Source organism: Hibiscus syriacus, unplaced genomic scaffold (assembly GCF_006381635.1).
Source record: "Hibiscus syriacus cultivar Baekdansim isolate YM2019G1 unplaced genomic scaffold, ASM638163v2 tig00110865_pilon, whole genome shotgun sequence".
In the NCBI taxonomy this organism is placed as follows: domain Eukaryota; kingdom Viridiplantae; phylum Streptophyta; class Magnoliopsida; order Malvales; family Malvaceae; genus Hibiscus; species Hibiscus syriacus.
The window spans coordinates 190,925-207,359 of NW_024062894.1; the positions used below are offsets into that span (position 1 = coordinate 190,925).

The 16,435-nt window shown below is 36.4% G+C and overlaps 1 protein-coding gene across 2 annotated transcripts; it reads left to right on the forward strand.

Moving 5' to 3' along the window:
* The first annotated feature begins 1,469 nt into the window (after positions 1 to 1,469).
* On the forward strand, positions 1,470 to 7,929 carry LOC120143992 (conserved oligomeric Golgi complex subunit 1-like). Of its 2 annotated transcripts, XM_039158174.1 has the most exons (7): positions 1,470 to 3,380; positions 3,492 to 3,732; positions 4,629 to 4,820; positions 6,200 to 6,480; positions 6,697 to 6,876; positions 7,001 to 7,169; positions 7,524 to 7,929. In XM_039158174.1, the coding sequence occupies exons 1-7, from the start codon at positions 1,543 to 1,545 to the stop codon at positions 7,695 to 7,697; spliced, it is 3,075 nt and encodes a 1,024-aa protein (XP_039014105.1). In that variant the 5' UTR covers positions 1,470 to 1,542; the 3' UTR covers positions 7,698 to 7,929. The 2 variants fall into 2 exon arrangements, with proteins under 2 accessions (XP_039014105.1, XP_039014104.1); XM_039158173.1 differs by having other exon boundaries at positions 1,470 to 3,732.
* The last annotated feature ends 8,506 nt before the right edge of the window (positions 7,930 to 16,435 follow it).

Below are 16,435 nucleotides of genomic sequence, written 5' to 3' on the forward strand. Positions count from 1 at the left end.
ATAAAGATAATTACAATATATATAGTAATAATAGACTTATAAGTAGAATATTAAAGAAATATATATATATACATATAAATAATAACATAAATAATAAAAAAAATGAATAAAATATCCATATAATAAATAAAGGGACTAATATAGATTTTTAAAAAGCTCTTCCACTCCTTTAACCGAAAATCAAACCGGTTTTTCAAAATAAGCCTCGGGGTAGATCTAGGTTTGAAACTTCGAAACCCTACCCATTTTGGTCATCAGCGCAACCCACGTTTTGGGTTATTCGAACCAAATCTCAAGAAAAATAACGTGCACATGCAAAAGAAAGAAAAAAGAAAATGCTACCTTTTATTTCCTTTTCGAATCCTTTACAATAGCTTTGCCTTTGTATCCTCCCGTGCTTTCCTCTATGTTTTGTGTGTAAATCGTGTGTTACAATGGTGAGTTACAATGGCTATTTATAGTGCTTGTGGATCCTATCTTTAGGAATTTAAATCTTAGTAGAACTCTATCCTATTTTTAGGAGTTTGAATCCTAGCAAAATGTTATCCTATTTTTAGGAGTTTGAATTCTAGTAGGACGAAAAGGTGTGTTGACAATAATTAATATTAAATATTTATTCTTTATTTATTAAAATAAATAAATAAATAAAAGTGAAAATTTGAAGCTTATTATTAAGTTAATTGAATAAAACCAAAATAAGTTTATTTCATTTCTGATTATAAATAAATTCATTTAGTAAATCATTTTAAATTCGTACCAAGTTTCTGTATTGCTCAATTGTTATATAATAATAATTTATGTGCATTTTACTTATTTTATCTAAAAATATATTTATTATGGATTATTTGTTTATTATTTTGGAATGATAATACAAATATTGATGTTTATGTGTAATTATTTTATATCTAAAATCATATTTATTTATAACGTGTTGGTTTATTATTTTATATTTTAATATTGAATTGAAGTATAAAAATATTTATATTTAATATTAAAAAAATTAAAAATCTTATTAATTTTGAAAATAAAAAGGGTAAACTACATGTTTAATACCTAAACTATTACTTTTATTCCTTTTTGGTACTCAAACTTTATTTTTAAAACTATACCTAACGTTTAGTTTAGATTTCATTCTGGTTTCCCGTCGTTAAAAACTTAACAATAATATTGATGTATCATCATAAAATAATACCATATCATCATAAAATAATACCATATCATCATTAGAAAAAATTTCACATCAACAATTCTGTTAATTTTTTAACGGTGAATACCAAATTGAAACTTAAACTAAATGTTAAGTATATTTTGAAAATAAATAAAGTTTTCATATCATAAAGGAACATAAGTAATAGTTTAGGATCTAAACGTGTAGTTTACCCAATACAAAATAAACTATTTAGATCGGGATCATACCCGAATGGAGTTGGAAATTTTGAGATCTTCGGAACAGCAGGACCTTGCCTTGAGCGCCTTGCATTATGCAGTCTTCATTGACAACAAAATAGTAAGTTTGAGTGAAATCCAAAATCAAGAGGAGAAATGAGAATCGTCCCAGGTTCTGCGGATAATCGAGATGCCGAATCACTGTTCCGTTCCAACCCAATATCCGAAATCCGCAATGTCGAAGCCTTCACCAACAAGCAGATCGAAGACAAGAAGGAGGAGCTCCGGCAGCTTGTTGGAACCCGCTACCGTGACCTCATCGATTCGGCTGACTCCATCCTCCAAATGAAATCAGCTTCCGAATCTATTTCCTCCAATATCTCATCCATCCATCTCTCTATCCGCTCCCTCTCCGTCTCCGCGTTGGAACCGCCGTCCCCTAAGCTCCAAACCCCGCCTAACACCACTACCACTCGCATCCGCATCTATGGGATCGCCTGCCGCGTCAAGTACCTGGTAGACACGCCGGAGAACATCTGGGGCTGTCTCGACGAGTCCATGTTCTTGGAAGCGGCCGCCAGGTATATTCGTGCCAAGCACGTCCATTCCAACCTGATGCTTCCGGATGGTGATTTGGATCACAACAACATCTTGTCCAATTTCCCCCTTCTTCAGCACCAGTGGCAGATTGTTGAAAGCTTCAAGGCTCAGATCTCCCAGAGGAGTCGTGAGAGGTTGTTGGATCGTGGCCTGCCCGTCGTTTCGTATGCGGATGCCTTGGCTGCCGTTGCCGTCATTGATGATCTGGATCCGCCTCAGGTTTTGGGCTTGTTCCTTGAAGCCAGAAAAACTTGGATATTGCACACATTGAGTGCTTTTGCTGGTAATGCTGATGCTACCTCTTCTGTTTCCATTTCGGTTTTTTGTGATGTTTTAAGCATAATTCAGGTGACCGTAGCTCAGGTAGGGGAGTTGTTTTTGCACGTTATGAATGACATGCCTCTATTTTATAAGATTCTTTTGGGTTCTCCCCCTGCTTCTCAGTTGTTCGGTGGGATTCCAAATCCTGCTGAGGAGATCAGGTTGTGGAAATCTTTCAGAGATAAATTAGAGTCTGTAACTGTTGTGCTTCATAAAACTTTCATTTCTAGCACTTGTTGGAGTTGGTTGAGGGATTGTGGAGCACATATCACCAGTAAGATTAATGGGAGGTACCTCATTGATGCCATACCTAGTGGCCAAGAGCTTAGAACTGCTGAACAATTGATAAGGCTGACAATGGAAAGCAAGGAGGTTTTGCAGGGGAGTTTGGAATGGCTTAAAACTGTATTTGGGTCTGACATCGAGTTGCCTTGGAATAGCATCCGAGAACTTGTTCTGGAAGGTGATTCCGATCTTTGGGATGAGATATTTGAAGATGCTTTTGTCAGGAGGATGAAAATGATTATTGACTCAGGGTTTGAGGATCTGACCAGAGATGTCAATGTGTCAGATTCAATCCACACTATTGCGCCAACTGCTGGTGAGAAGATTGATTATGAGACATATTTGACCAGGCCTTCTGCAGGTGGTGGGGTTTGGTTTACAGAATCCAATAGCTGTAAGAAGCTTGGTCACCTTTTGGGAAGTAGAGCACTGCGTGAGGAAGATAATCTCCAAAGTTGTCTCAATGCCTATCTTGGTCCTGAAGTTAGCCGAATTAGAGATCAAGTGGACAACCGCTGCAAAAGCGTTCTTGAGGATCTATTGAGTTTCCTAGAATCTTCCAAGGTATCTGTGAGGTTGACGGATCTAGTTCCCTATCTGCAGAACAAATGTTACGAAAGTGTGTCATCTATATTGAAAGAACTCAAAACTGAGCTTGATATTTTGTACACTGCCATTGGAAGTGAACACAAGGAAGGCGATTCAATGCGTCCTCCTATAATTGTTGAGAGATCTCTATATGTTGGGAGACTCTTGTTTGCATTTGAGAACCACTCCAAACATATTCCTGTGATTCTTGGCTCTCCACGGTTCTGGGTGAAATACATATCTCCCGCAACTTTTGAGAAGCAACCTTCCTTATTGTGGAAATCTAAATATGTCAACAGTTATCCTTTCTTTGACAGCCTTGGAAGGCAGATACTTTCTAGTTCTCAGAGGCAAAGTTCGTATGCTACTGCTGCATTGCTTGGAGCAAATGAAAGTTCAAGCCCAAAACTGGAGGATCTTTGTAAGATTATGGGAGAGCTGCGTATTAGAGCTTATAGCTTATGGATATCATGGCTATCTGATGAGCTTTCAGTTATTCTCTCCTGGGAGCTTGGAAAAGATGACGGGTTGTCTGCAACAATTCCCTTAAGGGTAACAATTCCCTCTCCTTTTGTCTCTGTTTTCATGTCATTAGCTTGAGAAATGGAGCTATACAGGAAGGATTTAGGAACATGATTAATCAAAGTTGGAAGATGATAATTAGGGTCTACGAATATGGAACAACTTCATATAGTGGTCCAATTTAATAAGGGTATATAACTTATCCAAAGACTATCTATACCAGGGTGGATGTACTATTAGTTCAATCTTTTGTATGATTAAACCCCATCTAGTCCTAGCTATTCAAACTTAATAACAGATCACATCACATGCTAGTTACATAACCACTTAATAAATTAAAATCTAATTGTATAAAGATAAGCAATTCAAATAACTACTGGAATAATCCTACATCATAGAAGAAGTGTTTCTGACATGAGGAGGTTATCGATAAATATACATTCTTCATTTATTTTCAACACTTTGAGGTGTTTCTCAAGCTTCTTGAGATTGGCCTTCATACTTACTTTTAACATGCAAGATTTATGTTTCTTCTGCATGTATGCAATCCACTCACTGACACACCATTCATCATTTATTTTCATGTTTTACTTTCTTCTTTGGCATGTAAAATCATGGAAACAACATATGAATGCAACAAAGCAGTTCATTGGATGAATGAAATTTTAGAATCTTGCAAGGAAAAGTTTTGCACTTTTCCTCATCTCTGGAAGCTTTATAACTTTTGAACACTATTGCTGAGGTTTGATTGGTATTAATGCCTTTTTAGACAATCATCTATTCAAATTAATATCGTTTGCTTAATTAATTTAAGTATATGCTTTTAAGCTTGTTAGGTCCCAAAATAGAAGTATATTTATTGTAAGTGTATTAATTTATCTAGTATTCCTTTTAAGCATATTCATTTATCTTTATTTATTGTTCAGGGTTGGGAAGAGATAGTTGTTAAGCAAGAGTTTGATGAGGGGGCATCAGAGATGAAAATATCACTCCCCTCTATGCCTTCTCTCTATGTGATCTCCTTCTTATGTCAAGCATGTGAAGAAATTCATAGTATTGGAGGCCATGTTCTCGACAAATCAATTGTGCAAAGGTTTGCATTAAGCCTTATAGAAAAGGTACAAAGTTTGTCTTGCATCATGTTCTTTGATTATTCTAGCAACTCTGCAATTGTCCTGCTTATATTCTACATACCAAAACTATGCTGTATATTCTTTAATTACTTTCTTGATGGTGTTATTTCTGAAGTTCCTTTTCTTGTAAACATATACATTAAATCCTTAATTTACAGTTTATTTGTTGTAATTGTAATTGTTAAACTGCATATAGTTATAGCATTGTTTCTTAACTTGCAGTTGTCATCTGTTGAGGATCCTTTTTATATGCAGCACCATACCATATGTTTTTTTTTCACGTATATAGTTTCTTTTAATTTTTGGGGGTTTATTACTGTAAGAGCAGATGACCATCTGATTTGCTGTTCATTTTTTGAATACTAGAATTTGGTACAACCATCATGATGGCAGTTGTTTCACTTTTTAAAGAAATCTTAATAATCAAGTTATTTATTTATTTTCCCTTGGGTTTTGTAAAATTTTAAAGAGGAATAAGGGAATCTAGTAAATCAGTATCTTGTTTTTAATACATATCTGTTTCATTTTTTTAAAAGCTCTTTTGGTTTACTTGTTACTGTCCAACTTATGTGTTAGTGTGGACTTAGATTGATATAGAAGTTTAATGCTGTCTTGTTGCTCATCGTTTTATGTGAAAGAAATTATCTTTGATTTGAAAGTGATTTTAAATTTCCAATTATAAAATTAGATGTCCATCAATCGTAATAAATGCCGAAGTGGAGGAAGAAACTGAAGCTGACAGCGGTGGTTAGAATGTTAAGGTTATGGTGGATATAGTAAATCAGAGCAGGCTCAATGTAGGTATATGATGTTTTCTGTGGCCATTGGCGAATTCCAGTTGATTTGGGTTGAAGCAATTGATTTGAAATGAGTGTCTTGGGAATATATAGGCACAACAGCTCAATGATAACATTCTTGAAGAGTTATAGTGTTACTTCTATGCATTTACTTTGTTCCACTTGTTTTGAGCCACTGCTGAGAGGCCCCTTATACTTTGCCTATGTTGGTTTGCATTTCTAGCCGATGAATTGTTTCAATGTTATCTCATATTACAATTTGTTAAATTACTGCAATTGGCGCATTGTAAAAGATGTGTCCTTCATAAACAACATTGGCAACCATGATCTGTGACTTGACAATAGATATGATTTCTATGTTTACATTCACTAGAAAGAAAATTACTCGGTGCTTTTGTATGGAGTATTAAATGATTTCTTTAAATGAAATTATGCTTCTCTCTTGGGAAGTTTCATATGGTGGTAGGTAAGTTTCTTTTAAAAAATATTGACTAAGTTCAAATTATATTTTTCTTAATTCTCATTTGTTTCTATTATTGGGTAAATTTGTTTCTATTCGTCATGTAGGTCATTTCGATTTATGAGAACTTTCTCTCTACTAGAGAAGCCTCTGGAGCTCAACTGTCGGAAAAAGGAATTTTGCAGGTCTTGTTGGACATAAGGTTTGCTGCTGATGTTCTTTCTGGGGGTGATTTCAATGTAAATGAAGAGTTATCTAGAAAACTGAAGTCTAAATCATCATTCAGAAGGAAGCAGGACCAAATTCAGGTTAAGTCTGCTGTTAGAGACAATGTTGATGGGCTGATCTTTTCTCTTTCGCAAAAGTTGGATCCTATTGATTGGTTGACGTAAGTGTTTCCATAACATTTTACATGAATATAAATTGCCAATGTGTCATCTGCTCTCTGGATGCTTCCTTTTGAACGCCTTTTCACCTATCAGTTTTTGTTTTAGAGCCATTATCTCAACTTGTAAATGTTAATGTGTTCCATTTATGTTGTTAGGATTAAGGCATGACCGCATGTGTCTCTTCTGATTAACGGGTGTTTTCTAAACAATTGAAGGTATGAGCCATACTTATGGGAGAATGAGAGGCAGTCGTACCTCCGGCATGCTGTGCTCTTTGGATTCTTTGTTCAACTTAATCGGATGTATACAGATACTGTACAGAAACTCCCTACTAATTCTGAATCGAATATCTTGAGATGTTGTGTGGTTCCTCGTTTCAAATACCTTCCAATCAGGTCCATATTTTTATTTATTTATTTATTTTTCCAGTCTTCTTTTCACTTTATCTATGTATAATACTATCTTGTGTTATTTATTGGCTGTATCTGAATTTCCTGTAATTTATGGTTGGTCATGTAGTGCTCCAGCACTGTCTTCTAGAGGGAATAATGGGAAACCTAATACGGCCAATGATATTACTTCAAGTTCCTGGAAAGCTTACACGAATGGAGAGCTTTCCCATAAAGGTGATTTGGATGATCACCAGAGTTTTGGTGTTGCAACGCCATTCTTAAAATCTTTCATGCAGGTGATTCTATTCATCATTTTTTTCCGTTTAAAATGGTTTTTCTAATTTCCACTGCTATTAGAATGAGAACTCATATGGAAGTAGTGTATACTTCAAGAGCATGCTTGCGTATGCCCATAGATTGGTTTGGTTTTATTTGAACCTGTCTTCTTTCTCCCTTTGTGGTTTTACCATTCCGCAAATAGCACCTCGTAATTTTTTGTTTTCTTTCTAATTTGCACTTAGCACTCTGGGTTTCATCATGTTGTTACGTTAAAGTTGCTTATTACGAAATTGTATGATATTTTGGCATATTTGATGCTTTGGCATATTAAATCTAGATGTTGATAATGAATTTCCTTGGGGCCTTGGCAGGTTGGCAGCAGATTCGGAGAGAGCACATTAAAACTGGGATCCATGTTAACGGACGGACAAGTGGGCATATTCAAGGATCGATCTGCAGCTGCAATGTCAACCTTTGGTGACATTTTGCCCGTACAAGCTGCCGGACTTCTTTCGTCCTTTACAACCACCAGATCAGATTATTGATCTTTTCTGGAAATTTCCGACCTCGACGTTATATGGAGGGTAGGGCCGTTTGAAAGATCCGACCTTGACGATACCGAGTGATATATTTTGAATTTGAAAGTTGAATCCCAAAGAGTGTAAATGCTCGGTTTTCATATTACTTGCAGAAACCGGCACAGTTGTTTTATTAACCATCGTAATGCAAGTTGTAAACAAAAGAAACTAGAGTTTTCTATGTCAAAGAAGAGCTTAATCAAGGTGAGTAGATCTAGATCTCTAAATTTCATTATTCCAACTAGAATATATATGGTATACTTTTTTTAAAAAGAAAAAAGGCCGTTTTATTGCTGAAATAGAGAGAGAGCACATTACTTAGGGCCTCATTAAAAATCCAACCTAACCCTAAGTGGAAGAAAAAGAATGTGCCAGAGCGAAGGCACAAGGCAACTACAAGATTCAAACCAAAACCCTTCTAAGTAAAGCCCTATGCTAAAAAAACTAAGCATTACCAATCCAAGGCATTAAAACCAGAAAAAGAACACCAGTACAGCCAAACCAGCAACCATTGAAACTCCCTAACCAGGGGAAGAGCGTGATGCCAATTTAGCCAGTTGGTCTATCACTGAATTGCGGCTTCTTGAAATGCGTCTCACAGCGAAATTTTCTCTGCAACCAGCCGAAAAACCTGCACCCATCCGGGAGGAATTGAAGTTGGATTTCTCAACTAATTCACCGCAACTTCAGTCACACTCTAGAATAAGATCTGCAAACTTATGCCAAACTGATCCTAAGAAAATCGCATGTTCTACTGCCAGAATTTCAGCCTGCACTGATGACCCACTCCCACTTGGGACCGAGAAGGTTGCCAAAACAGTACCGGTAGAGTCTCTAAGAATCCCCCCCCCCCCAAATTCCTCCTTCACTCCCATCAACCCGCATTAATCCATCTACGTTGAACTTCAAAGAACCTTTCGAAGGTGGAATCTGAGCCAACGGAGGATTCGAAGCTTTCTTCAAGAGAAGAACGTCCTTCAATAGTTAGATCGGCAGCCAGACTTTCAACGCTGAATTGGGCCGAAGGAAATTTGGCCTTCACCCAACAAGCTGCACGATATTTTACTTAGAAAACCAGCGAACTTCTTTCCATTAAAGATCACTTCATTCCTGAGGAGCCAAGTAGACCAGATAATCGCCAATGACATTAAGCCCAAACGGTTTCATAGGACATTCTTAGAGGGAGGGACTCGCACCAAGCCTGCATAAAATAAATGGGATCATTTGGGAGGGCAATCGAGACTCCCCACGAAGATAGAAAAGTCCCCCAGACTTTTCAAACTACCGAGCAAGAGAAAAACAGATGTTCGACCGATTCCGAGAAAACCAAGCAGAGCGGGCATCAGGAATCCGGCACCGCAACTCCTCTCTTCTCAAGTTCCGCTCTGACTGGGACTCTTCGCGGAGCACCCGTCATAAGAAGGCTTCCACTTTGAAGGGGCAATTCCTAACCAAACAATTTTTTTTCAATTAAACCCAGGCTGCCCACTTGTATATATTAGATTCGACGCTGATTTAACCGAGTATATTCCACCACTAGAACCCAACCATTTGACCTAATCTGAGCGTGAAGACGAACTCACAAAACTATCAAGAAACCGAAGCATGCCTTCTCATTGTCGCCTTTTTAGGTCAAAAACATCCCTTCTTAGCTGAATATTTCAACACCACCCCGCCTCGTTTCGCACCCCGAAATCGAATATTGGAGCCTCTTTGTTAATAACCAATGCATCGGAAACATCTCTTTTAAAGGGCGATTGCCTATCCACTTATTTTGCCAAAACCTAATGGCAGCCCCGTCTCCAACTTGAAGCTGAAAAGGCTCTTGTAGGCTCGTCTCCACTCCCACCTCAATGAAAGTAGATAAGATTTCTCGTCACATCCAAGAGGTTCCGCAAGGATGTGAAAGTGGAGGAAGAATAGTCTTCTGATCAAGGTTGTATTTAGCGGTAGTCATTAGTTTTCAGGAATTCGAAACCTCATTGTAAAATCTCCAGCACTATTTTTCTAGAAGTCCAAAATTTGTCTGCTTGCGATCCACAAAGCCACGTTCTCCAACATCCATACACAATATTATGATATACTATAATGCTCGTTCCTACATAATACATAAATATATACATGCATGTAAATATTGTCTAGCATGGTGCTAACAATGATGAGTGCATATATGATATACTAAAATGCTGGTACATACATGCATACAGATATATAAATGATATATATAAATTCTTACCCACTTTAAATCATTTACAATTTTAGGTAGGGATATAAATGAATCAAGTTTGAACGAGTAATGTTATGTTTGTGTTTGTTTAAATTTTTAGTATTGTGTTCATGTTTGTTTTTCTTTTTTAAGTGTTCATGTTTGTTTTTCTTTTTAAAGTGTTTGTAATTATTCGTTTAGTGTTCGTGAATATGTTTGTGAACATATTCGTTTAACTTTTGCGAATATGTTCATTATACGTTCACTAAAATGTTTGTTAAAATTTGTTTAAAGTTCGACAATCAACACTCTCTTTTATTTTTTTATTTGCAAATCAAAGAAAATTGGTGAAATTATGCCACCAGTTCTTAATTTCTATAGGTTTCACAGTTTTAACTCTAAAGTTCACATTATGTTCAATTTAATTCCTATCTTCAACAATGTTTAAAATGCAAAAAGAAAAGAAGAAGGAGAACTGAGTAAATAATCCAATAAATGAGCTTATAAATGAGTCGATAAATGAGCTTGTTCGTGAATATAAATGAGTCGATAAACGAGCTTGTTTGTGAATATAAATGAATCGAACACACATTTGTTCGTATTCGTTCGTTTATTAAATGAATAAAAAATTGTATTCATAGTCACTTATTTAACTTATAAACAAACATAAACAAATTTCATAGGAAAAATTAACCAACAGTTTGTCGAAGGTTATGTTAATTTACACCAATAATTTTAGGATCTATCTTAATGTATCGAAGTAACAAACAAGTAGAGGAGTTTGATATATCCCAAGTCAGTAAATTTCTTACAAACTTGCGTTTATTTTCTAAACGACGATGTAGTTTTGGATATTAATTCCAGAAGCGGGGCATTCCAACTTGAGATAAATAGCTTTGGTTCTGATCTTGCTTCTCCAAAGCTCTCACGTTAAGTATCCAGCTTGTCCAGATGATTCTTGATCACCCTTCGTCAGATTCCAAGCTATCATCAACAATGGTTTCGGCCAGCATGCTCGGTTCGTGCCGGTGAAAATCAGGTTGGTTTGGTTTCGGGAGAAGCAGTGCAATTGCTGCTCATCTGAATTTTGTTGATTTTAATGGAAAGTGGTCATGCAAGAATCCATCAATGGTGATGAACATCCTCCCATGCTACTGTGTTTTGCACTAATCTCTTTGTTTTTGCGGAACACTCGACATTAAAGGCAAACCTTCCTACAAGTTCCAACATCACAAACAAACTTCTATGATCAATTTTAAGCAATCCTATTTTCATGTAATTATAATGTAGTGATTTAAAGCCAAACTAAACTGACATTTAAATTTTAAAAATTTTAGTAATATATAAATACATACAAAGCTTTTCGTCGTTACCATGTGTAATCATACCAATTTTTAACAGTCATGTCAAATGTTAACAACAAGTGAATTGATTGACACGCTTAATTAAACAATTATGTGATATAATTGATAAAACTTTAAAATTGGTGATCAAAACCAAAAGATGTAATAGTTTAATGGTCATATGAATAGTTTATCCTTCCTATAAATGTGTTCATCCTAGTGGTTGAAAGCAAAATAGAAGAAGAAGATACCTTGAAAGTGGAAAAGGGTCCTTGAAGAGTGGATTCATGCAAGACCCAATCAGTTTTAGTTGCTTTGGGTGCCCTACCCTGGTAGAACACTAACGTTTTCCTCATCCCAACAATGGTGCCCTTGCTAAGGACAACCCTATATCTCCCAGAGGTCTTCCAGTACCCCGAGGCTGTTGCTCTATTCGTACGCCATCTTGTTGCATATTTTCGATCTCTTTGACATAAAAATTGCCTTTCATTGCTTCCTACTCGAGCCGTTTCTACCATTAATATAATCACACACACATATATTCTAATTTTTTACATAATGATATGTTGGAAAAATAGACTGTTGCAAAACGAAGCATTAGCATTGACTGTAAAATATTAAATAAAATAATCAATCAGAATGATAATCGTGACGTGGTAATCCACTACATTATAAGCGAATTCGCCCCAATGTATGTAATTTCTACAATGGACGAATAGCCCCCCGAGGTTAACATGACTCTCCAAATTTTGTACACCCGAAAGATGGAGTGAACTTGGTGGTATTGTTCTTCTCTCAACTCAAACAACACGAAAAAAAGAGAAGTGTTTCAAAGCAAATGTTTGCTTGGGATGTCTAAAAGTGAATGAAATTGCTCACTATTTATAAGTTAAATAGTGAGGGCAAAATAGTCACTTACAAAGCACAATTTAATTCTATTCAACATAGAATTAAAAGCCTTTAAAAGACAGTTACAAATTGAGCATTACCAACATTCCCTCACTAATGTGAAAGAATTCTTTTGTAAAGATGAGAGCAGTGAAGTTAAAACACGAGAAGAGTACTAGCAAGATCAGTTGCTTAGTAACTAGAGAACGTATCTTGAACTAGTACATAGTGATGATGAGCAGTCTTTTTCTTATATAAGTGAAACTAGTCTTGAACTTTCTAGATAAGGGTAAACTCATAACACACAACTAACCCCATCATCCACCAAAGTCCTCGATGTAGGTTATTTCATCAAGTCTATCTCAACATAAAACACTCAAACTAAGCTATGAAATAATTAAGAGCTTTTACAACAACTCAACCTCAAAATAGGCAAGGTGAATTTCTTTAAGTTCATTTTTAAATGAACCACCCAAACACTGGATAAGAAATTATTAAGAATAAATATTCAACCTCATTATTTGGTGAATTCAACATGTCCTTCTCACTAGGAACTCCCATTTAATATGTCATTCTCACTAGGAACTCCCAAACTCTTGGGTTTGAATTCATTAAGAGTTTAATAAAACTTATCATCTCAAGCGGTAAGTTCATCTAGTCCTTCGCGATTAGAACTACCCACTCAACTCTGGGTTATGAATTTATTAAGAATAGATATTCAACCAAAGTTGGTAAATTCATCAAGTCTTTCTCACTAAGACCACTCAAAGCATGGGCTATGAATTTATTAAGAGCAATTAAGCTCATCCTGTACATGTACACTATTTGTCATAGGGATAGGTAGGTAGAAATGAACACTACGAGTCTTTCCATGGCTTCGTTTAACCACATTGAACTTAGATAACTAAGTTGAGTATCCACCTTTCCTTTTTAAGCTTGGGAAATTAATAACGGCTAATTAAGGAAACTCCAAAAGCATGCAAAGCCCTAGGAGATATTTCCTTATAAATATTTAGTCGTAGCCGCAAAAAGAAGAGGAAACAAGGAAGAAGAGAAGATAGAAGAGCTTTACCTAAGGTGTGAGCAAGCAACTGCAGTGCTTTCCCACCGTCTACCCACCAATCTTCCTTGGTGTCCTCCATAGCCAGACGATAGCAGAGCGGTGATCAGGCCTTGAGAGATGGTGATCACCAAGGCAGGCGTGATGCTGATCAGGATTGTCGCGACAGAGCCCCCGGTTTTGGGAGTCGTTCTTCCTTTATTCTTAATTCTTATTTTTATTTGGGGTTGTATTAAACGGTTAAATCTTGGATGATCTTTGATAACACCATGAATGTTTTACATGGTGTTAAACTTTGTTTTTCCTAAACAATATTTTATGTTTATGAATGATGAATTATGTTTGCTTATGACTGTTTTGTTCATAGTTTAAATATTTTTCCTTAACACTATAAGAGCATCGAGAAATCGCCCGGGGTTTCGGTAAAACATGTCTTGGCATTGTGAGAGCATCAAGAGATAGCCTTTTGTCTAGATAGTGATTCTTAGATTTGAGAGAATTAAGATAGATCAACGTGAGCAAAGGAATGAATTCGGGATGGTGAAGTTCTAACTTGTCTACCTTAGAGATAAGGAGTGAGTTTCAAGAGACTAAAAGGGATAATTTCTAGAGTAGGTTAAGGCAACGTCTATAGTCAATGCCGAGAGGTATTACTATAGCAACCGTCCAAGAATACCTAGTAATCCTGTCGGGCAGCTTAGTGAGGCATAATAATTCATTTAGAACTTAGAATAATTGTTGTCAAGACAATAGTTTAGCATCAGTGCTTTGTGACACGTCTGAATTTGAGAGGTTGTTTGCATTATATTTAAACCAATACTTGTTTTGTTGTTTTATCTGTTTGCATATTTCCTTTGTCTCGACTACATTATTCTGAAATCATTGAATCATTCATCTTAGTTTATTCATTTTAGTTATTATTTCAAATACTTAGTAGGATTTAGTTTGTGACATTAGTTCTAGTTGTAGTGAAAATATATTTCTAATCCAATCCCTGTGGAGACAATACTCACTCACTACTATATTACTTGCATCGATTGTGTATACTTGCACATATTTTCTTACCTTAGCATATACATTTACAAGCGATCAAGTTTTTGGTGTTGTTGCCGGGGATTGGCAACTGACGAATTGTTTTTTGCCATAACAAGTTCTTTTTGTCACTTTATATTTATTTAGTCTAACGTAGTTTTTATTTTCTTTTATAGGTTTTTATTATTGCATGACATTGAGATCTTCTGGTAAACCTTTGGAACCATTCGACCCCGAAGTTGAGCAATCATTAAGACAAAGGTTGCGTGCCCAAAGAACCATAGAACATTTGAATCAAATGAAAAACGACATGGGAGATATAGGAGACCCAGATGCAACAATTAATCTCCAAGTTGCAAGACCAAGAGCGATACGAGATCATTTGAACCCAATTCTCGATGACATTAATCCTGGCATAGTGGCACTCGAGATATAAGCCACTCATTTTGAACTTAAACCAGTGATGTTTAATATGTTGAACTCTATCGGCCAATTTGGTGGTACACCCAATGAAGATGCTAGACAACATGCACGTGCTTTCCTTGAAGTATGCGATTCATTTAGACAACAAGGAGTCAATGAAGATGTGCTCAAACTGAAGCTTTTTTCTTACTCCTTATGTGATAGAGCAAGAGCTTGGCTCAGCAGAGTTCCTTCCGGATCAATGGAGTCATGGGAAGATTTATGCAAGAGTTTCCTACTCTGATATAATCCGCCAAATATGAATACACAGCTTCGGAATGACATCACGAGTTTTCTCCAAGGAGATGATGAATCAATGTACGAATATTGGGATAGGTATAAAAGTTTACTTCGCAAATGTGTTAACCATGGATTTCACGATTGGACGCAAGTGGTGATGTTTTACAATGGAGTCAACGCACCAACTCGAATGATGCTAGATGCCTCAGCGAATGGCACCTTACTAGAGAAATCACCTGAGGAAGCTTTTGACATTCTCGATAGAATAGAAAATAATGACTAACAATTTCCAAGTGTAAGATTGGGAACCGGCAAAAAAAAAAACCCTGGAGCATATAAATTAGAGAGTAAAGATTCAATAGCAGCTCAACTTTCTGCCATAACCAACATGTTGAAAAATTTGCAACGTCCTAATGAGGTAAGAGAAGTCAAAGCAACAAATAATTTGTGCCTGCTCTGTCATGGCAACCATAATGAGAGAGAATGTCATGAAAACAATGAGTCAACCAATTTTGTGGGCAACTACAATCGGAACAACAATAATCCCTATTCAAATACGTACAATCCTAGTTGGAGACAGCACCCAAATTTCTCATGGAATAATCAAGGAAGCAACAATCAAGCCGCAAATTACAGGCAGAAAAATAATTCCGACCATCAACATTTTCAAAATTAGCATCATCAGCAACCCTGACAGAACAATAAAGGTATAGCTTCTTCCTCTAACACTCATTCCAATTCTAACTCCTTGTAATCATCCTTGCAGGAATTCATGGCCTCGACAAAAGATTTCATGGCTTCTACAAAGACCTTGATGCACAAATATTCTGCAACAATTAAAAATCAAGGAAATTTGTTACAAAGCCAAGTAACAATGTTGTAAAGCCATAGTTCATCTCTCAGAGCGCTGGAGAATCAAGTGGTACAAATTGCCACGATATTACATTCTCGCCCACACGAAAATCTCCCTAGTGATACTGAAGTCACTAAGCATCATGGGAAGGAGCAATGCAATGTACTAACGCTAAGGAGTGGAAAATAAGTCGACTAAGATGACAAGTTTAGGGGAGATCACCTGAACAAGTCTTGCCAAGGCGTAACACAACCTGATCAATATGAGAATGCTGAATGAGAGCAAGTGCCTAAAGAGAAGGAAATAAGTGATTATTTCACCCAACCTAACCTCCGAAAAGGACAATAGTTTGTTGAATGTTTGTCACAACACAGGAAAGCTATAGGTTGGAAGATGACAGATTTGAAGGGAATCAGTCCGACCATATGCATGCACAAAATCAATCTCGATGATAGCCATATCACCTCGTTAGAACCCCAAAGACGACTCAACCCGATCATAAAGAAGGTAGTTATGAAGGAAATAATAAAATGGCTAGATGAGGGAGTAATTTATCCTATATCCGATAGTTCATGGGTTAGCCCAGTACAATGCGTACCAAAGAAATGTGGTGTGATTGTG

What these genes read in the sequence shown, in the direction of transcription:
- LOC120143992 (XM_039158173.1), top strand. Translation starts at nt 1,543, where the DNA reads ATGAGAATCGTCCCAGGTTCTGCGGATAATCGAGATGCCGAATCACTG. An exon ending in CTGCAACAATTCCCTTAAGG is followed by an intron (nt 3,733 to 4,628) that starts GTAACAATTCCC and finishes TTTATTGTTCAG; the next exon opens with GGTTGGGAAGAGATAGTTGT. An exon ending in CATTAAGCCTTATAGAAAAG is followed by an intron (nt 4,821 to 6,199) that starts GTACAAAGTTTG and finishes TTCGTCATGTAG; the next exon opens with GTCATTTCGATTTATGAGAA.